We start from the raw sequence: 22,651 nt of genomic DNA, 5'->3' as shown, positions 1-22,651 counted from the left end.
GCATTATTTATAATGAACTTTTCATCTGGAAAATGCAAGGAAATTGAAAAATAACAATAAATAATACAAGTAATTAGTAAATTGGCATGATATAAAATAAGTACATAAAATTTAATAACTTTCCTACAGACATACAATAACCAGACTTCAACAGAAATGAAAGGAAAGGATTCCATTTAAAAGCATAAATGCCATAAAATAGCTATGAATAAATTTTAGGAGGAAAAATGATACAAGACCAAGACCAACGTGACGAAAACCTTCTTGAAGGACACTAAAAAGATGAATGACCCCCCCCTCAAAAGAAGAGCTATACACATCATGGATGGAAAGATTCGTCATAAAATGTCAGTTCTTTCTAAACAAGACTGAAATTTCAATCACAAGCCCACAAAAGTATTTTTCCTCTTTGCTTTAAAAACTAACAATTCTAATCTCATTTGAAACAATTGATGTGTGAGAATTACCAAAGAAAATCTTCAAGGAAAAAACAGAAAGAATATAAAGGGAACTTAGTACCTTCTAGATACTAAAAGTTTTCAATTTAAAGCTATTGGAAATGAATTAGGGTGGCACATTAGGAGACAATATCTGTAATACATTTAACAACGAAAGGTTAGTACAAAAATGGCTTTTGAATTAATAAGTAGTCGTGCTCTAGAAAAGAGGATGAAGGAAGTGAAAAGGCACTTTACAGAAGGGGAAAAGCAAGTCTTATTTGCAAAGATGAAACATCACACAAGCATCTGGGGAAATGCAAATTAAAATGCTAAGATGTCTTTTTTTTTTTTAAACTTTGGCAAACTTAAAAAATAGCAACTTTAACTGCTGTCAGGAATATGAGGAAACAGGTACCATCACGTAACTGATGGGAATATAAATTATTACAATCTTTCTGGAATATAATGTGGCAGGATTTATTAAAATATAAAATGAACACATGATACTCAGAACTGCAATTCCATATTTAGGAATCATCCTATAAGTACACATACTAACATTCTGAAAGACTTGGTACAAAGATTCACCACTTTATTACGAACAACACGCAACGACAAAAAGCCCTAAATGTTCATTAATGAAGAAATAATTTAAAATTCTGGATAAGACTATGCTATGGATTACTATGCAGCAATATATTAAAAAGTATCAATAATAAAGTAGATTGATATGTACTGAGATATAAATATTACACAGAAGTCTGTGATTCTAAGGAAATAATACGATCCTGTTTACGTAAAAAACAAAAAATTCCAAATCTAAATACGTTTGTGTATGCAATTACTTAAGAGACACAGATACTTAAATCAAAGGCTCATGCCAAATTATTCTCCTCGTTTTCTAGTAAATACCTTCATATGCCATGTCATCATATGTAGGAGGCATCATTAATTATAAAATATTTTTCACAATCTTTAAAATGAAATATATTACATGCTGTTTTACAGCAACTAGCTATGGGTCAAACTTATCTAATTATATAAGTATTTTGGCCAAAGTTTATATAAAGACAGTGTGCAACATTTTAAATCTGACATTCAGGCCATCTTCAGCATGTTAAAAGGAGAATTTAATTGTGCTTACCGATTTCATTAATCACTGCTCTTATTTTGGAGACAAAAGGACCAACTTCACTGGAATTCATTTTGACTCTTTCCTTAAGGTCAGCACCTGCAAAGCATTTTATTTACAAATATAATCTAGTTATAAACAAAATTTTAAGGCAATGAACTGAAAATTCACATAAGATTCACATATATATAACATGAAGATTGACTGAATTTATCTGTTAAGTGTTCCTTCTCAAAGCCCAGCATGAGGAAGAATATTTGTCTGTTCATACACCTACCATGTGCTTAAAGTAGTGGTTCTCAAACTTCGTGGTCTCAGGATCCCTTTACACTCTTAGAAGAAGAGACTTTGTTTAGCTTATACCTATCAATAGTTACTCTATTAGAAACCGAAACTATAAAATTTGTGAAATATTTATTCACTTAATAATAGAAATAAACCTATTCATATTAACATAAATGACTACAAATTGATTCCACTTCCTTGGTTCTTGCAAAGGGGCTGGCAGTTTTACCCACTATTGCTTTTGCCCCATCGGTGCAAATGTCCACCCAGTGAAAAGGGTGAAAACCAGGCCTTACTGCTGTGAAAACCCTTCCGACTTCAGGGACACCCACCCTGGTTTGAGAATCACTGGCTTTAAAGTATGAACAAACAACTTCATAATTATGAGTTTATCACAGCATAACTCTGGAACTGAGAAAAATATACAGAAGGATTTCTTAAGGGATCATTTACTCTGTGACTCAACAAAGACATCCTCTTCAATAAAATTAAACTGTCTCCGAAAAGGTAGGTCCCCATTTAAATAAATAGACAAAGTAACCATAAAAGGTGCACACTCAGCTACTTACTCTATTAGTCCATTATAAATTGATCATGACTGGACATAGCATCAAGCAGCAGCTGACACCGGGACATTCTGAGCCCATACACCTCTGGGGGGACCGGGAACTGCAGCTGACAAAGCCCATACCTCCCAACCCATCAGTTCTTAGGTATACAACCCCTAGAAAATCCCTCAAACATGAGCCCAAGGAAATACATACTTTACCATTCAATGCAATACACGTAAAACTGCAAAAAACTGGAAGCAAATATCCACCAAAATGATTAATAAAACTGGGACATATTTATATAAAAGAATATTATACGTGCAGCATGAAAATGAAGGAATTAAGAGTATAAATATGGATAAATCTAACAATGTTGAAGGACATATATATAATTATATATATCAATACATGTTAATATAATACATATAATTTATAATTATACATAACTACAGAAAGATACACAGGATAATAACCATTTATATAAGTTTTTAAAATAAGACATATTTAGGGATATAAAATATGAATGGAAATTATAAATAGCAAATTCAGTTGGCAGTGACCTCTGGAGGGAGAGAGATGGGACTGGCAATGCACACAGAGGACTTCAATCTTATTTGTAGTATTGTATTGCTTAAGTTACATGGTGGGTACTCAATATATTGGTCTTTCAACATTTTTGGATGCCTATATATGTCTTCATAATTAATTTTTCCTATGAAGAATTAAAATTTACCACAGAATAAAAATGTTAGTAAGGCCAAAACAAATTCTGAACTAGTAGGATGTATTTGTTAAAAGAAACAATGGTTCAACTCACTGTCATTTAACATTGAGAATATAATTTTAAATTGAAAATAGAAAATGTTGCTTAGTACATATTGGCTAACACATATTGGTTAATAAAAGTAGCTAAATGTAGCACAATACAGGGGAGGGGAACAGAGAAAGAGGAGCAGAGCAGTGAAGAGGAGGTCTATGGGAGAGACAGCAACTCGGGATGAGGTGGTCCTGAAGGAGCCCCCGTAACTGTATCATGAGATCCACGAAGTCCTCCGGTCTCACAGTGGCTTACACCATTAGGGTGCCCTCCAATACACCACCTAGTGCTCCTATGGGGGGCTTTCTCCAGCATTCTGACTCTGTGACCACACAGCATGATCTGAAAACCACACTCAGGTTACAGAGACCAGGCTGCCGGAAGCCATGCCAGGAGCTAAAGGGAATCAAGGTTTGCTCTTGACAGGTGTGGCCCCTTTGCTGCACACCAGCCCCAGCAGAGAGGTGTGAGAGACACGTTCCAGTTATCCAGTAAAGCCTCATCCACACAACCATGTGAGACTTCAGGATTCAAGGTTTATTTTGAAAATAATTACCTTTCTTCATGGAACGTGAAACATCTGTAACTTCGAGACTACTTTTTAAAAGTTTTAATATCCTTTTTGTTTTTACTTAGGAAACATACCCTGAAAACTCAAACATTCAGAACCTAAAAATATAGTTTCACCTCTACTCCTTCTGAGATCATGAATTTTTTATATGACAGCATCCAAAGTTTTATTTGAGGACTAGTATTTCTAAATTCACTGTTTAAAAAGTAAAAAGTGGGGGCTGGCCTGTGGCATAGTGGTTAAGTTCACATGCTCTCCTTTGACTGCCTGGGTTCACGTGTTCGGATCCCGAGCATGGACCTATACCACTCATCAGCCATGCTGTGGTGGTGACCCATATAGAAAATAAAGGAAGATGTTAGTTCAGCGCAAATCTTCCTCAAGTGAAAAGAAAAAAGCAAAAAGTAAATACTTTTTCACTTTTTAAATTGTCTAAGTCCATGACCACTCACCTCAGGCGAGCCCTTATGCTGCTTGGCAATTCTACTGTGTTTCCCTACTCCATTCACTCTCCTATTCATCTACAGTCCCTTTCATAACTTCCCTCCCTCCTCAAACCTCAAAACCTCCTACCCAATCTGATACCAGCTTACTAAGAAAACAGAAGTATTCAGAAGAGAAATTCCACCAGCACCCACCACCAAATCTGTCCACCTACCAGAATCTGAACCCATACACTCTGCCCTCCCTCCCATTACTATAGATGGATTAACTCATGACGGAGGCCAAATGAGCCCCTTAGGCACTAGATTCCACTCCTTCTTGTCTCCACAGGGACATCACTCCAGCAACTATCCTCTTCCTGGCTGGCATCATCAACAGTATCCCTCTTTAGAGAATCATTCCCATGAGCTACAGTACCGCTATAATACAATCATGCACCACATAATGACGATTCAATCAACAATGGATGATAAGATTAGTACCATACAGCCTAGGTGTGTAGTAGGCATACCACCTAGGTTTGTGTAAGCACACCCTATGATGTCCACACAATAAGGATATCACCTAACAATGTATTTCTCAGAACATATCTGTCATTAAGTGACACACGCCTGTACAGCTCATCTTAAAAAAAAACTTGCATGGATGGGGCTGGCCCAGTGGTGGAGTGATTAAGTTCGCATGTTCTACTTTAGCAGCCTAGGGTTTACAGGTTCAGATCCTGGGCGAGGACTCAGACACCACTCATCAAGCCATGCTGTGGTGGCGTCCCAAATACAAAACAGAGGAAGACTGCCACAGATGTTAGCTCAGTGACAATGTTCCTCAAGCAAAAAGAGGAGGGTTGGCAACAGATGTTAGCTCAGGGCCAATTTTCCTCACAAAATAAAAAAAAGTTGCATGGACTTTTACTGGTAGCTCTGATGGAACAGCTGATGATGCTGATGATGGTGATGATGATGATGATGACGCACTGTCGGCGGGACTGTAAATTGGTGTGGCCACTATGGAAAACAGTACAGAGGATCTTCAAAAAATTAAAATAGAACTATGAAATGATGCAGCAATTTCAATTCTGGGACTATATCCAAAGCAAATGAAAACACTAACTTGAAAAGATATCTGCACCCCCATGTTCACAGCAGCATTATCTACAACAGCCAAGACACGGAAACAACCTAAGTGTCCATCAATGGATGAATCGATAAAGAACTTGGGGTATACAGGCAATGGAATCCTACTCAGCCTTAAAAAATGTGGAAACCCTACCATTTGTAATAACACAGATGGACCCTGAAGGCATTAAGCTAAGTGAAATAAGTCAGAGCAAGACAAATCTGTGATCTCACTTAAATGTGGAATCTGAAAAAAAAAGAAAGAAAAACCAAACTCACAGAAAAAGAGATCAGACTTGCACTTACCACAGGTGGAGGGCAGGGAGGGAATTGGAGGAAGGTGGTGAAAAAGGTGTATACTCACAAACACACACAAACACACGTGAAAAGGGTTATGTAATTTGAATGAAACTGTTCATCAACTGACATGAGTGGGCCTGGAATATCCAGTTTTATAAAAACTGATTCCAGATTTCAAATATATCTCTAATAGGTGATCATTACTTCTGGTCCTTGCACTCACATTACAGAAATGCAGTGCTTTTGAAAATTTCTATGGCTCATAATTTTGTTGAGAAAAGGACAGCCACATTCTTTACTGCATGATTGTGAAATATTTTCATTTTTAGATTTATAAACATCAGTTAGAATGACCAAGCCAATGATTTGTTTTCAGTTCTATATCATCTATTCCCTTCCTATCACCTTTGTATGCATATCTGCCTTCAACACTTTTCACTTATAAGGTACGTCAAGTAAATATTCATGCACAAATATTATATGAAATGCAAGAATACCATCACACAGCCTTTTAGTAAAATGGGATGGTCCAAGTTCTTGTCACAAAATACTGCATGATGAAGTCCTTCTTACCAAGTGACTAACTGGATGCGAATTCCTTATTTCCTTTATATAAACCAGAGAAATCTACTGTTCACTCATCAATTCTTGAGTTCAAGAAAATTCATTTAGGATATCGTCATCTGATGACTCACAGTCTAAGATTTCACTCATATGACCAACTTCACCATCATGATTAGAGAGAGTCCTGCTGTCACTTTTGATCATTATTTTATCCATCTAATAACTGTGAAATGTCTTCTCTGTTACCTTTTCTATTCTTGGCCATTACGGCTAGAAAATCAAAAATTCTAAATTTTCACCTGTGTTCAATGAAAGCTGAAACAAAGACTAGAAAAATGGTGCCTCCAAACTTCGTTTATATTTTCTTAAAAGATAATGCAATTCTTGAGGCAATGCAATAAAAAAAAAAGATAATGCAATAGCAATGATTTGACTATTACGTCATCTTTCTAAGTAATTCCGTCATTCTTCCATTTTCTTATTTTAGTCTTTCTTAGCATAGTTGGGAATAATTGATGAGTAATGACAAAATCACTCCTAGGATGATGAAATTACCAATATAAAGATATAATCATATAAGAACCTATAATGCATCTTAGCTTCATAAAAAGGTTCAATGGACTCATACTGTAATTGCAAGAGAAAATGAATCAACCTTTTTTAAAGTCAATTTTCTGTTCTTCAGAAGACCTCTAAGAAAGAAAAAAAGTCATGAAACATCAATCCACACAAGTAGAACTGTTCAAAAAAGAAACTCAAAAACTCAATCTAGGTGCAGGGGATCTGCCGATACTTAGGTTAAGCTCATTAACTGACCAATTCAGATCTTCTAAAGACTTACTGACCTTCTCCTACTGCATCCATTAATTACTGAGAAAGGGAGTAAAAATTTCCATTATGATGGTGGATTTGCCCTTTTTTCCTTACATTATTGTCAATTTTTGCACTACATATTTTGAGGCTGTTTCTAATGGCATAAAAGTTGAGAATTATTATATCTACCTGAGGAATTGAACCTTTTATCATTATTTAGTGACCTTCTTTATCTCTGGTAATTACTATCTCTAATAAAAATCTGTTTGAAAGTCTATTTCATTTGATACCAATATAGTTATACCAGATTTCTTTTAGTTAGTATTAGACTGGTATATCTTTTTCTACCCTTTAACTTTCACCTTATGTCCTTATTTTTTAGCTATTTCTTATAAGCAGCTTACTGATAACTTTTTTAAAGTCAGCTATTATTTGTCTTCTAATTAAAGAATTTAGTATACTTATATTAACTATGATCAGTAATGGATCTGAATTTCTAGCCCATTAGTTCTTTTTCTTCTCCCCTCACCTCCCTCTCTGTTTTTTAACCATCTTCTGGATTGACTAGTTTTCTTTTTCTTATTTCATTTACTCAAAAGTCAAAATACCACCTATATACCAACGATGTCCAAATTTTTACGTCAAGCCCAGACCTCTACCCCGAACTACAGACTCCTAAATTCAACTGCCTACTAGACATATCCAGTTGAATGTCTAATAGGCATCTCAAGTTCAATAAACCCTCCCGGCCCCCAACTATGACATTTCCTCCCCAGAACAGACTCCTGCATTCTTCCACTCTTCAGTTAATGGTAACTTCCAGTGTTCAGATCAAAACAGAGTAAACCTTGACTCTTCTCCTTCATACCCTCCTTTTCATGAGTAAATTCTGTTGTCTCCACCTTCAAAATATATGTAGAATCCAACAATTTTTTACCACCTCCACTACTACTACACTGGTCCAAGTACAATCGTAACTGTAGGGGACTGAAGACAGAAGTTCTGAAATGGTGACACAACCAGAGTAAGTCTTTTAAAACTTAAGTCATATAAGTCACTCCTTAGCTTAGAACACCCCAGACTCTCATCTCACTCAGAGTAGAAGCCAAAATTCTATGTGATTTGGACTCCTATGACTTCTGTGACACCACCTCCTAGCACTCTTCTCTTGTCCACTCTGCTCCAGAGACACTAACCTTCTTGCTTTCCCATTATCTTGCAAAGCATGATGTCCCCTCCAGGCTCTATGTGTGCTTACCTCTCTGCCGGAAATACTCTTCCCCAGATATCCACAAGGCTCACTAGCTCACTTCTTTCAGGACTCTATTCATTTCTCTCCTTCTCAGAGAGGCCTTCCCTCTTCACCATACACAGAACAGCTCCTCCATGTCAGTCACAAGAACTCCTACTCTTCTTGCCCAGTTTCACCTGCCTTCAGAGCACTTATGTGACCCAGCACACATTTACAGTATTTGTTTACTCACTGCCCCTAACCCCCAGCTATGGAGGCTCCATAAGACCAGGTGATTTCTGTCTTATCTACTGCCGTATTCCCAGATCTTAGCACAACACCTGGAACATGGCAGGCTCCCCACCAGGAAATTTAATGAATAAATAAATGAATCAATCCAAGAAAGAAAGGAATCCATATGTTTTCTTCATAGTTGGGTCCTAATGAAGACAGTGTTAAAAATGCATGAATATTGGCCATCTACTTAGCATCTACTGCCCTCTTTCCATTTCTTAACAGCAGCCTTAGTTTTGTTCTGGCGTCTGCCCTCCACCCTACTTCCCACATTCCATGTACTTTGGAAGAAGTTAAACCCACTCCCACATCTAGGGGTGAGCCCTGGCTGAGTTGAGCTAATCAACATAGTTTCTTCCCTTGAACAGTCCAATCAAGATCAAGCTGAGGCTTCCAGCCTGGAATTGGGCAGAAGGGTTCTCTCCTCTTCCTTTAAACATGGTCATACATACATGGGACGCCCAGAACTACTGAGCTTCAGGCTACCAAGCTGAGGATGAAATTGGCATAAAGAAGAGAATGAAGCCAAAGGAATTTCAGAAAGATCCAGAATCACTGGAGTAGAGCAATCCTAACAGCCTTATAGTTAAGTCAATTTGTGATCAATTTTTCTGTAACATGAAGCTGAGAGCACCTTAACCGATACTTATTATCCACTAGATGATATACTACAAATGACAAGAAATAGGTCCTGCTTCCATGTACATCTGTTTTCAAGTGATGAGATCTTAATTGGTGAGGGCATAAGGATTAGCCCTAATTATCACAGGAAATTTCTAGCGAGGTTTAGAGTAGGTGTGAACCAAGTAAAGTTCAGGAACACAGTATCTTCTTGTTATAACTACCCTCACAGCTTCTAGAACTTCAATAACAACACTTACTCTTAAGAACTTTTAGCTCAGATTTCTTCATCCAAGATCTAAAACTACCTTTTACTCCAATTAAATATATAATTTCTATCTATAAAAAGTCATAGAGACTCACAGTTTCTCGTTCTCCATGTAAGGAGCTTAGAAGTCACCACTCTGTCCTAACAACAAGTAAAAAGCTGAACAGATTGAACCAACAACTCTTCTAGGATCCAAAAGAGAGGTGAAGACACAGGGCAAAGCACTGTCCCCAAACTGAAGAGACAGACAGGCAGATCTGGAGGATGACACATACCAGAGCAGACTCACAGCAGTGGGAACCAACGTCAGAAGGAAAGCCGGAACTGTTACGGACAAACTGCTGAAGGCTCAGTAGGGAAAACTCTGAGGGCTAAAACTCCAGGGACACTCAACGATTGTGTGAGATTTACCTCCAGGAGCCAGATGAGCTTCTCAAAGTAAATATTGGAAAAAATCCCCCCCTGCTTTTCACAGTGGGAGGGGAAAAGTAATCGTTTTGAAATACCAGAGCACTCTGTTCTGAACAAGGCCTGCCTGCAGGGGTAACTAGTTACCAGAGCCTAACCTGGTTGGGGTCTTATCAGAGCCTAACTGGCCTGGGGGAAGAAAAATATCCAACACCAGCTCACTCTAGCCATCCAGTCCCACCTAAAGGGGAAGAAAAAAAGTGAGAAAGACTTGGAAGTCCACAGTTGAGAGGCACAGGCTCACTAAAAGCCTGAGACCTAATCAGAGGGCTAAGAACACTTCCCCTGCCCTACACCTCACCACCTCATTACTAGGCCTGTTCACAGCAAGGCCTTGGCCCAGTACATCACGTCCAGCTATCAAGAAAATATGACATACCACAATGCAAACACAGTCTGAAGAGACAGAACAAGAACCAGACTGAGGAGAGATGTTGGAATTATCAGATCAGAAATATGAAACAACTATGATTAATATGCTAAGGGCTCTAATGGAAAAGTAGAAAGCACGCAAGAACAGACAGGTATTGCAAGCAGAGAGACGGAAATCCTAAGAAAAAAACAAAAAGAAATGATAGAGACCAAAAACATAGCAACAGAAATGAATGATGGCTTTGACGGGCTTCTTAGGAGACAGCACAGAGCTGAGGAAAGAATCTCTGAGCTTGAGGACAGAAACTTTCAAAACTGAAAAGCAAAGGGAACAAAGACTGAAAAAGAAGAATATCCAAGGACTGAGGGACAACTACAAAGGGGACAATATACATGTAACAGGAATACCAAAAGGAGAAGAAAGAGAGAAAGGAACAGAAAAAAATATTTGAAACAACGACTGAGAATTTCACCAAATTAATATCAGACACCAAACCACAGATCCAGAAAGCTCAGAAAACACCAAAAACACCAATGTTAAAAACAAAACAAGATTAAAAAAACAAACACCTAGGCATATTATTTTTCAAACTAAAGAAAATCAAAGATAAAGAAAAAATTCTTACAGAAGCCAGAGGGGGAAAAAGCATCTTATCTATAGAGGAACAAAGATAAAAATCACATCCAAATTTTCCTTGGAAACCATCCAAGCGAGAAGAAAGTGGAGTTAAATATTTAAAGTGTTGACAGAAAAAAACACTACACCTAGAATTCTTTACCCTGCAAAATCATCCTTCAAAGGAGAAGGAGAAACAACCACTTTATCAGACAAACAAAAGTTGAGGAAATGTGTTGCCAATAAACCTGCCATGCAAAAAATGTTACAAAAAAATAAAAAAGAAAGTTCTTTAAAGGTAAGGAAAATAATACAGGTCAGAAACTGAGATCTAAAGAAAGAAAGAAAGAAAGAGCCTCAGAGAAGAAATCAGTGAAGTAAAATAAAAACATTTTTGGTTTTTTTTGCTGGGAAAGATTCACCCTGAGCTAACATCTTTTGCCATCTTGCCCTTTTTTTAATTTTTCCTTCCCAAAGCCCCAGTATACAGTTGTATATTCTAGTTGTAAGTCCCTTCTAGTTCTTTTATGTGAGCCACCACCACAGCATGGCTACTGACAGATGAGTAGTGTGGTTCTGCACCCAGGAACCAAACCTAGGCCACTGAAGTGGTGACAGCACCAAACTTTTAACCGCTAGGCCATCAGGGCTGGCTTTACTTTTCTTATTCTTAATTAACCTAACAGGTAAGAATTTGTTCAAAATAATAATGGAAACAATGTACTCATATACATACAATGATTATGTACACTTATGAATATACCTTATGTACATGTATGTATATATGTTAATAAACACACATATATGTTTATGCTTGCTTATATATAAGTGAAACAAGTGACAGCAATGACAGATGAAAAGGAGGAATTAGGATTACTTTATTATTATAAGGTACTCACACTATCAATCAAGCAGTATAGTATTATTTGAAAGTGGACTTGGATTAATGAAAAATGTATATTGCAAACGCTAGGGCAACAATGAAAAAAACTAGAAAAATAATACAACTGGGGGCTCACCAGTGGTGCAGCGGTTAAGTTCACACACTCCGCTTGGACGGCCCAGGGTTCATAGGTTTGGATCTCAGGCACAGACCTACACACCACGAATCAAGCCATGCTGTGGAGGCACTTCACATACAAAATAGAGGAAGACTGGCACAGATGTTAGCTCAGCAACAATCTTCCTCAAGCAAAAAGATGACGATTGGTGGGGCCAGCCCGGTGGCATGGCAATTAAGTTTGCACACTCCGCTTCAGTGGCCCAGGGCTTGCTGGTTTGGATCCCAGGTGTGGACATACACACCCTTTATCGAGCCGTGCTGTGGCAGGCATCCCACATATAAAGTAGAGGAAGATGGAGACAGATGTCAGCTCAGGGCCAGCCTTCCTCAGCAAAAAGAGGAAGATTGGCAGCAGATGTTAGCTCAGGGCTAATCTTCCTCAAAAAAAAAAAAGGTTGGTTAGCTCAGGAAATCTTCCTCACCAAAAAAAAAATATATATATATGTGTGTGTGCGTATATATATATACATATATATACACATATATTTATATATATTGAACTGATATGTTAAAAAAATGACAGAAAATGGAATTATATGAAACACTCAATTAAAACCATTAAAGGAAGAAAAGGAGTAGAAAAAATAAACAGGAATAAAGAATGGGGGCAACAAACAGAAAACAGTAACTAATACGGTAGCTATTAACCAAACTATATCAACGATCACTGAAAGTGTCCTTTCACCAACCAAAACCCCCATTCCATCCAGCATCCCAGGCCCTCTGGCTTACTCAAAGGCTTCTCTCGTAAAGTCGTGTCATTTCTCCTTCTCCAACAGGACCAAGGTCAGTTCCACCAGCATGCAAACTGAGCCAAGACCTCCATCTCGAGAAAGTCTCATTAACCCCTCATACACTGCCAGCTATCATCACATTTCTATGAACTAATATGGAATGATTTCTAGAATATATTGTTAACTGAAAGAAGTAAAATGGAAAAAGAGTATATACAGAAAGCTACTAGTATAAGAAAGAATAGGAAATAGGTAAACAAGTATACCTTTTATTTTGCAAAAAGAAGCATATAATGGATAAACTAGAAACCAATGTGATTCATTAACACTCTCAAGGATGGGAATCAGATGGGAGGGACTGGAGGGGGGAAGTGGGTAGTGACACTCATATGTATAGTTTTGACTTTGGAAACCATATTGGTATTACACATATTCAAGGTAAAATAAACAGGAGTGAGGAAACCTAACTTTATTTCATATGAATAAAACAATTACACTGAAGGAAAAATAATGTAAATAACTTTTCAACACAGTATTTTAACTCTATACCCTCAGTCTAAAGATGTAAATACTCTAGGTAGACATTCAACTCTAGTTAGAAAGTGTGTTTATCACAGTTGTATTAATCAGTAATTCCGAAACTATTTTCTGCATATTATAGGATTGAGCAAGTGAGTACATACATTGCAGATACTACAAATATAGAATGGGAGGAGATGAGAATGAACCCTGTGGTGATGAACTAGAAATGGAGTTATCAGTATGAACTCACAGTTGTCAACATGTAAACAGGCTGATGTAAATATCTGTGTATATGTATGTAACATACTTTATCTACATATTTCCTAGCTCTGTCTGGTAAGAGAGCCTAGAAGCAAAGAGACGCAAGGAACAATGAGCACACTGAGCACCCAGATCTTAGTTCTTAAATGCCATCCCCACTAACGGGACTGGAGACGTCAGCCCCTGACGACGATGGGTAAGTGGTACTGGACTAGCCCTTCACCCTCAAAACATATGAAATGTCTGTCAGATGCTGATCAACAGGTAATGACACACTGATCTGGGAGCACACTGACTGTTCCAACTTTCTTTCTGAAGGCACTTTACAGGCTAGGGGGCAAGGCAGGGGGACCCAAATAGAGCAAGCAGAGTGGTCTTGCTGATATGCGGAGATGGGAGTTCGGGGAGGCTGGGCAGCTGGAGTTTGCAGGACAGGGAACTGGAGAGGAGAGAGCCTCTCAGAGAAAGAGCTCCAATAAGCTGCACGGGGTCGCCATAAGCTTTAAGTTGAAACTGCCCATTCAGAGGCAATCATCAGAGAAAGAACGTCACCAGGGAGCCGTGGTCTGAACAACTCCTGGTGTTCACATTATAACCAGCAGGAATCAAGAGATGTACAGAACACCCTGAGCATTCAGTAGAGACAGAAACTTTAAGAACAAGGCTCACAAGGGCCAGGCAGACCCTCCAGGAGAGTAACCGCCCGCTGGAACAAAACAACACTTTAAGAAAGACACCTAGTAGGGGTTGCCCTATCTGTCAAAAAACAAAACCAATTTACAGATATCTCATGTAATTCAAGACAAGAAAATCACCAAAAGTTCACAGTTAGGAGGAAGAAGTGAAAGTATATAATATTATTAGAAATTGGTATTTAATTTATTAATCATATTGCCTTTATTTTTATTTTAGAGAATGTGAAAATACTATCTCCATCTCTCGAACCTTATTTTGACCCCAGAAGCTCTAAGTTATTCAAATGGAAATTCTAATCAGGGGGTTTTCAGGCACCTAAACCTCAAGATTATCCTAATCGGTAGAGGCCTTCAATCTAACATCCACCCAAATGACGCTATCACTGAACAAAATACTTGTACAACTGTGAGTTGCAGAGCTTTCTGCAGGACCATTTGTCAATCACACAAGAAAACGGGGCACTTTCACTGTATGTTAAGAGAGACAGCCTCCAAGGGCCAGACCTCTAGCGTCTTCCCGTGGAGCTCAATGGGACTCAGCCTGGTTCCTCCAGCTTCAGGTCAGGCACCAGGTCCCAGGGAATGGACTTGGACAAGCAGAGAAAAGAAAAGAATCTAGTCTGGACAAAGGGTAAGCATACTACAGTTTTTCTTTTTTTTTTGCTGAGGAAGAGTCAGCCTGAGCTAACATCTGTTGCCAATCTTCCTCTTTTTGCTTGAGGAAGATTCGCCCAGAGTTAACATCTGTGCCAGTCTTCCGCTATTTTGTATGTGGGACACCACCACAGCACGGCCACCGACAAGTGGTATGTAGGTCCATGCCCAGGAACCAAACCCAGGCCACCAAAGTGGAGCACACTGAACTTAACCACTAGGCCGTGGGGCTAGCCCCTACACCCAGTTTTTTTATGACCTTCAAGCTAAAAATGGTGTTTACTTTTTTTCTGAAGTATTGTAAAAATTAAAAACAACAAAAAAGAATATACAACAAAGACTGCAGGAGGCCCACAAAGCCTAAAATATCTGGCCCTTAGCTGAAAAAAGTCTGCCGAACCCTAGTCTAGACTAACTCTGGTTCCCAAGGAAATTCCTCAGAAAGCTAACTGTGCTACTAAACACCAACTGCCAGAAGAAGATTGATAAAAATCCAATTTTCTTCTCGCCTCTTCAGCTCTGCCTTTCTAGCTGCTGGAGCTCTACCAACCCTGACCCAGGGCCACAGGCTGAACTGCACCCCGCCTCATGCAAGAGAGCCTTCTACACGGAGGACCTCTTCTGCCCCAGTGCTCTCCACTGCCCTCCGCCCCACCAAAGGCAGCACAACCTACGTGGGAGGCCTGGAGGAGTAACAGGAGAACAGCCCGCGCCAGCCCCTCTGGCTGAGCTGCCTGCTCTTTGGAGGCGCCTATCCTAGGCTCACCCCAATAGCGCAGCTCTGCTCCTCCAAGGCAGCCCCACTGTTTAGAAAGGTAAGGTGAAGAAGGGTTAGGGAGGAGGCAGAAGTTTAACAAGTCACTCTCCTTCACCCCACAAGCCACCTACACACGTATGGACCAAAATACAAGCTTTTTTTACTTAACCATGACACTCTGCAATGTTACTTCCCCAACAGCAAAGATTTGTCAATTCTTTGTCCCATGAACCATCTGTTAAGTATCTTCAATGGGCCAGGCAATGAGCCCCTGTCCCAATTTCAGGCAATCAGCTTATCTGCAGGAGACAGATTGATAATAAACAAGTAAAAAGTAAATTCAGGAACTGAAAAGTGCAAAGATGAAGCTAAAATAGGAAAATGTGACAGAGGGTAGGGGGAAGTAGGGAGGTCTGCTTTGGCTAAACTGACAAGAAAACAACTCTCTAAGGAGATGACATTTGAGCAGAGGCCTTTCCAAGTAAAGGGAACACTGAGTACAGTCATGCACCACACAATGACGCTTTGGTCAACAATGGACCACAAATACAACAGTGGTCCCATAAGATTAGTACCACCAAGTCCAGGCATCTAGTGAGCTGTACCATCTAGGTTTGTGTAAGCACTGTAGGGGAGGAAGAAACTTTCCTCCACCCTTCTAGGTTCTTCTGGCTGGTCTAAGAATTAAATTGACCAAGTAACTCACTAAGACGGCCAAAGCCCTCACCTACAAACCATCCTCAGCTAAAGACAAAAGAAGACAGGGGTGAGGAGCCTCAGAGACTTCAAAGCGAAGGAAGATAATTCACAGGTAGGTGAAAAGGAGCAAACGTTTGGAAAACAAGTGTTTGTTTGGCCACAGAAACAGAAGAACAGAGAGGGGAGCCCAATAAACAGGCTTTTCTAGGTCCCTCCCTGTCAACTTCCTAGTTCACGTTATGCGAAGGTGACAGCTCTCTTCCTGAGACAGGTGTTTTTATCTGAATTCTTTTAGGCAGTTACGGGAGAGGTAACAAGAAAAACTTTCTGAGTCTTTAGTTTCTTAAAAATAATCAGCTTAGGGGCTGGCCCAGTGGCATAGTGGCTAAGTTTGCATGCTCTGCTTCAGAGGCCTGGGGTTCACAGGTTCAGATCCCGGATGCAGACCTAGCGCCACTCATCAAGCTGTGGTGGCATCCCACATAAAACAGAGCAAGGCGAGCACAGATGTTAGCTCAGCAACAATCCTCCTCAGGCAAAAAGAGGAAGATTGGCAACAGATGTTAGCTCAGGGCCAGTCTTCCTCACAAAAATAAATAGATAAATAATAATACTAATCAGTCTAAAATAATCCTCATGTTAAAGAGACAAATTTTGGGGTGGGAAATTCTGTTCCCCTTCAGCACACTCCGTGATGTTCACACAATGACGAAATCACCCAGAACATATCCCCATCGTGAAGCGACACGTGACTGTACAATGACTCTGAGAGGAGAATGAGCTTTGTGTAGCAGAGAACAAGGGCTGCAGGACCAAGCAGAATGGACAAGAGGGAGAAAGGAAAAGAGGGAGATGGAGCAAGAGAAGGTGGGGTGGCCAGAGTTGCAAGACCCATACACCTGGTATCAGTTTCCTACAAGTAACTACAACCTTAGTGGAATTATCCTACAGTTCTAGCTCCAAATCTAAAATGAGTTGGCATGGCTGCGTTCTGGAGGCACTAGAGAAAACAGAATTTCCTTGCCTTTCTCAACTTCTAGAAGCTATCCACATTCCTTGGTTGGTGGCCCCTTCCCTGCATCACTACAGCTTCTTCCCCTCACCTTTCTCCTTCTCAGATTCTAATCCTCCTGCCTCCCTCTTATACAGACCCTTGACTTTATATTGGGCCCACTGGATAACCCAGGATGAGCTCCCCATCTCAAGATCTTTAACTTATCCATATCTGATGTCCTTTTTGCTGCATAAGGCCACATATTCACAGGTTCCAGGGATGAGGACATGGACCTATTTAGGGGGCCATCATTAAGCCCACCACACATTTTATTTCTGATGATTATTTAAAGCTGGGGAGTGAGGTGATCCTTTTTTTTTTTTGGTGAGGAAGATCAGCCCTGAGCTAACACCTGTTGCCAATCTTCCTCTTTTTGCTTGAGGAAGATTGCCCCTGAGCTAACATCTATGAGTCTTCCTCTATTTTGTATGTGAGACACTGTCACAGCATGGCTTGATAAGTGGTGTAGGTCCACACCCAGGATCTGAATCCGCAAACCTGGAGTACTGAAGCAGAGCGCACCGAACTCAACCACTACGCCACCCAAGGTGATCTATATTTTTTAAGATCACTTGGGCCGTTTTGTGGGGAACATGCTATAGTGGGGCAAGAGTAGAAGCATGGAGATAAGTCAGCAAATTATCACTAATATATACTTCCTATTTCTGAAAAAGAAAATGGTATCTACAGAGCATAAAATATTACTTAGGTAGTAATTTTTAAAAATAGCACTAGGGTCAGAAATGAATTAATAACAGCCAATAATTACTACTTCCTCAGAAAGGCCACGAGTACTATGAGTCATTTTTAATGGCATCTCTGGCATTTTCAAATGAAGAAAATTGAAATCAAAGTAATTATAATATTACAAGTTTATATTAGGAAACAAGAAAGGCCTGAAATCAATGATCTAAGCTTCCACCTTAAGAAGCTGGAAAATGAGGAGTAAACTAAACCTAAAGCAAACAAAGGAAAGAAAACAATAAAGAAATCAATCAAAAAGAAAAAAATTTTAAAAAACCAAAATCCAGTTCTTTGAAAAGATCATGAGAAGTAATAAATGTTTTGCCAGAATTTTTAAGAAAAATACACAAATTATCAATATCAAAAATGAAAGAGGGGACATCACTATAGATTCAAGAGATATTAAAAGGATAACAAAATATTATGAACTTTATACCAATAAATTTGAAAACTTTCATAAAACAGATAATTTCCTTAAAAGACACAAATTACCAAAACTTAAAAAAAACAGATAAGGGCCAGCCCCATGGCTGAGTGGTTAAGTTGGCACACTCTGCTTCAGTGGCCCAGGGTTTTGCTGGTTCCAATCCTGAGTGCAGACATGGCACCGCTTGCCAGGCCACACTGGGGCAGCATCCCACATTACACAACTAGAAGGACCCACAACTAAAAATACACAGCTATGTACCGGGGGGCTTCGGGGAGAAAAAGGAAAAAAATTTAAAAAAAAAAGAAACAGATAACTTGAATAGTCCTATATCTACTCAAGAGATTAAATTCATAGTTAAAAATCTTCCCACAAAAGAAAACTCCTAGACCAGATGGCTGTGCTGGTGAATTTTACCAAACAACTAAGTAATAAATAATACCAATTCTATACAAACTCTTCCAGCAAAATAGACGATACAAAACTGGAACACTTCCCAATTCATTTTATGAGACCAGCAACACTTTGACACCAAAACCAGACAGACACATTACAAGAAAAGAAAACTCCAAGCAAAACCCTTATGAACGTAGCTGCAAAATTCCTCAACCAAATTTTAGCAAATCAAATCTGGCAATATATAAAAAACATCATGACTATGGAGGGTTCATTCCAGGAATACAAGGTTGTTTAATATTTGAAAATTAATCAATAATTCATCATATTAAGAGACTGAAAAACTATATGATCATCTTAATAGATGCAAAAAAAAAAGAGAGAGAGGTTTGACAAAATTCAACACCTATTCATGATTTAAAAAAAAACTCAGCAAACTAGGAATAGAAACTTTTCAATCTTATAAAGTACATCTATGAAAAAACTACAGCTGACATTATACTTAATGGAGAAAGACTGAAAGCCTTCCCCTGAGGCTGAGAGAAGGCAAGGATGGACATTCTTACCACTTTTATTCAACACTGTAACAAAGGTCCTAACTGATGTAATAAGATAAGAAAAAAATAAAAGGCCAACATACTGGAAAGGAAGAAGTAAAACTGTCTTTATTAGCAGATGACCTGACTATCTACACAGAAAATCCCAGGGAATCTACAAAAAAAAGATTCCTAGAACTAAAAAGTGAGTTTAATAAGGTTGCAGAATACAAAGTCAATATATAAAAATCAATCGTATTTCCATACGCTAGCAATGAAAAATTGAGAGTCTAAATTAAGAAACGCCAATTACAGTACATCAAAAAATATGAAATACTTAGGAATAAATTTAATCAAATATGTCCAAGACTTGCACAAAGTAACTGAGACAGAGAGTCTGAGTAAAACTCACACATATATGGTCAACTGATTTTTTAGAAAGGTCCTAAGATAATTCAATGGAGAAAAAGTTAGACTTTTCAATAAATGGTGCTGGAAGAACTGGATATGCATATGCAAAAAAACAAAAAAATTCCTGTGGTATAATAAAAAATATATGTGATCTTTGTCGTGGGAAACTGGAACAGAGCTCTTAAAATCCTTGGAATTTCATAAGTGACACAAGTGTTTCCTATTTTTATCCATAACAAGCCCCTCTCAACCAGACGCGAGTTTATGTTAATGAGGTGACTGCTGGAGAGCCCCTTAATAGCTTCAGGATGGAGGCTGGTCACCACAAAGACAAAGCCATGATTAGAGGGTTGGAACTTTCAGCCCCACCCCTCAACTTCTGGGGAGAGAAGAGGGGCCAGAGATTGAGTTCCATCACAACGGCCAATGATTTAGCCAATGGTGTCTGTGTAACGAAAACGCCATAAGAAAACCATAAACAGTGGGGTTCAGGGAGCTTCCAGGTTGCTGAGCACATGTGCTGGCAGGGTGGCATGCCCAGCAGGGCATGGCAGCTCTGCAACACCCTCCACCTCGATCTTGCCCTATGCGTTCTACCATGTGGCTGTTTCCGGGCTGTATCCTTTATAATAAAGCAGTAACAGTAAGTAAAGCCCTTTCCTGAGTTCACTGAGTCAGTAGGGCAGATCCCATCCCGACACCAAATGTGTGAAGGTTTTCCAGACCAATTCCCCAATTCTCTGACACCAACTGGGTGTCCAACAACTCAATTCAACACTGATGCTAACTCCTGAAGTTATCACAGACCCTACAGATTACGGGCTCAGTCCCATGAGACTGCTTTCACTTCAAATGCCAGTCACAAGTCCCAGGGGCCACCCATACATCTGAACAACTAGCTATAAAGTCAAGAGTTCCCACAAACCCCTCCTCAGGTTCAAGAATTCACTAGAATGACTCACAGAACGGAGGAAAACACTTAACAACAGGGATGCATTCTGAGAAATGCGACATTACACAATTTCATCATTGTGGGAACATCATAGAGTATACTTACACAAACCTAGATGGTACAGCCTGCTACATACTGAGGCTATATGATACTAATTTTCAAGGACTACCATTGTACATACGGTCCATCATTAACCAAAATGTCGTTATGTGGTGCATGACTGTACTTACAGTTACTGGTTTATTGTAAAGGATACAACTCAGGAACAGCCAAAAGGAAGAGACGCATAGGGCAAAGTTTGGGGAGAGGGGCCACAGAGCTACCATGTTCTCTCTGGGCACATCACCCTCCCAGCACACTGATGTGTTCACCAACCTGGAAACTCCCAAACCCCACTGTTTATGGGTTTTTATGGAGTTTTGATTACACAGGCACAATTAATTACATTATTGGCCATTGGTGATTGAACTCAGTCTCCCACCCCTCTCCCCTCTCCACAGGTTGGCGGAGAGGGGCTGAAATTCTTTTTTGTTTTGTTTTCCTCAATTCTTTTTGTTGTTGTTTGTTTGTTTTGAGCAAGACTGGCCCTGAGCTAACAACTGTTGCCAAGCTTTCTTTTTTTTCCTCCCCAAAGCCCCCAGTATATAGTTGTATATCCTAGTTGCAAGTCATTCTAGTTCTTTTATGTGGGATGCTGCCACAGCATGGCTTGATGAGCAGGGTGTAGGTCTGCACCCAGGATCCTAACCAGGGAACCCTGGGCTGCCGAAGGAGTGCACAAACTTAACCACTCAGCCATGGGGCCAGCCCCAGGGCTGAAAGTTCTAACCCTGTAACCCCAGGGTTGATTTTTCTGGCAACCAGCCCCCATGCTAACGCTAGCTAGGGGCCGATGCCTTGAGTCATCTCATTAGTATACAAAAGGCACTCTTATCACTCAGGAAATTCCCAGGGTTTTAAGAGCTCCATGCCAGGAACACAGGGAAGGACCAAATATATATTTTATTATACCATAATAATTAAATCCACATCTTGCAACATACACAAAAATTAACTCAGAATGCATGATAGGTCTACATGTAAAACATAAAAACTAAAAAACTTCTATAAGAAAACATAGTTTGAGAAAGTCTTTGTAGGATAACATCTGGAGTAAGATAACATTTCTTAGTTCACAAAATAGGGATAAACCATAAAAGAAGACAAATTGATAAAGATGACGTCAATTGAAAAACTTTTGTTCTTCAAAACACTTAAAAAGAAGGAAAGCCACAGAGTGGGAGAAAATACTTGTAAAACATATATCAGATAAAGGCCTTGTATCAAGAATATATAAAGAACTCTGCAACTCAATAAGAAGACAACCTAATAAAAATACGGGCAAAAGATCTAAATAAAGACTTCACCAAAAAAGATACACACGTGACAAAAAAGCACCAGAAAACAATGATACTGGCTCAACACAAGATTGACATAAGGGAAGCCATACTGTAGAAAAGAAACCATATTGTAACTTTGAATGACCTCTGACTAACCCAGCTGGATCTGCACCCTCCAGGAGATCCACCTGCTCTGTGGATTTTATGACCCCTGCTCGTGTATGTACCTCCCAGCTGTGATAAGATGGTAAGTTTGTTCTTTTGAGTTTCTCAGGAATGTGATGACCTCCCGGACACTGTCTATGCTGATAGCCATCATCAATGACAACTGAAAGATCTGGTGTGGCAACTCCCAGTCTGTAGCACCAGAGGGTCAACATTCCTAACCCCTTCCCCTACTGCCCACTGGCCTGTATAACTGCTGCAGGATTCTGCGCCCCCTTAAGATGGTTCTTTAGGACACCA

At 39.3% G+C, this 22,651-nt stretch overlaps 1 protein-coding gene across 6 annotated transcripts in view; it reads right to left on the bottom strand.

The window, feature by feature from the left end:
* Positions 1 to 22,651, bottom strand: part of AUH (AU RNA binding methylglutaconyl-CoA hydratase) — a 155,941-nt gene that overhangs the window by 116,367 nt on the left and 16,923 nt on the right. For 5 of the 6 annotated variants that reach the window (XM_070590370.1, XM_070590373.1, XM_070590372.1 and 2 more), the window contains one exon: positions 1,585 to 1,671. The exons of the other annotated variant lie outside the window; for it this stretch is intronic. In XM_070590370.1, coding sequence (XP_070446471.1) covers positions 1,585 to 1,671 — 87 coding nt within the window. The remainder of the gene's footprint in view (positions 1 to 1,584; positions 1,672 to 22,651) is intronic. 6 annotated transcript variants of the gene reach the window in all.

The sequence above is a fragment of the Equus przewalskii genome, chromosome 22, assembly GCF_037783145.1.
Source record: "Equus przewalskii isolate Varuska chromosome 22, EquPr2, whole genome shotgun sequence".
Taxonomy (NCBI): domain Eukaryota; kingdom Metazoa; phylum Chordata; class Mammalia; order Perissodactyla; family Equidae; genus Equus; species Equus przewalskii.
The sequence above is the reverse complement of the archived record's forward strand: the minus strand, read 5'-3'. Positions and strand labels throughout refer to the sequence as shown.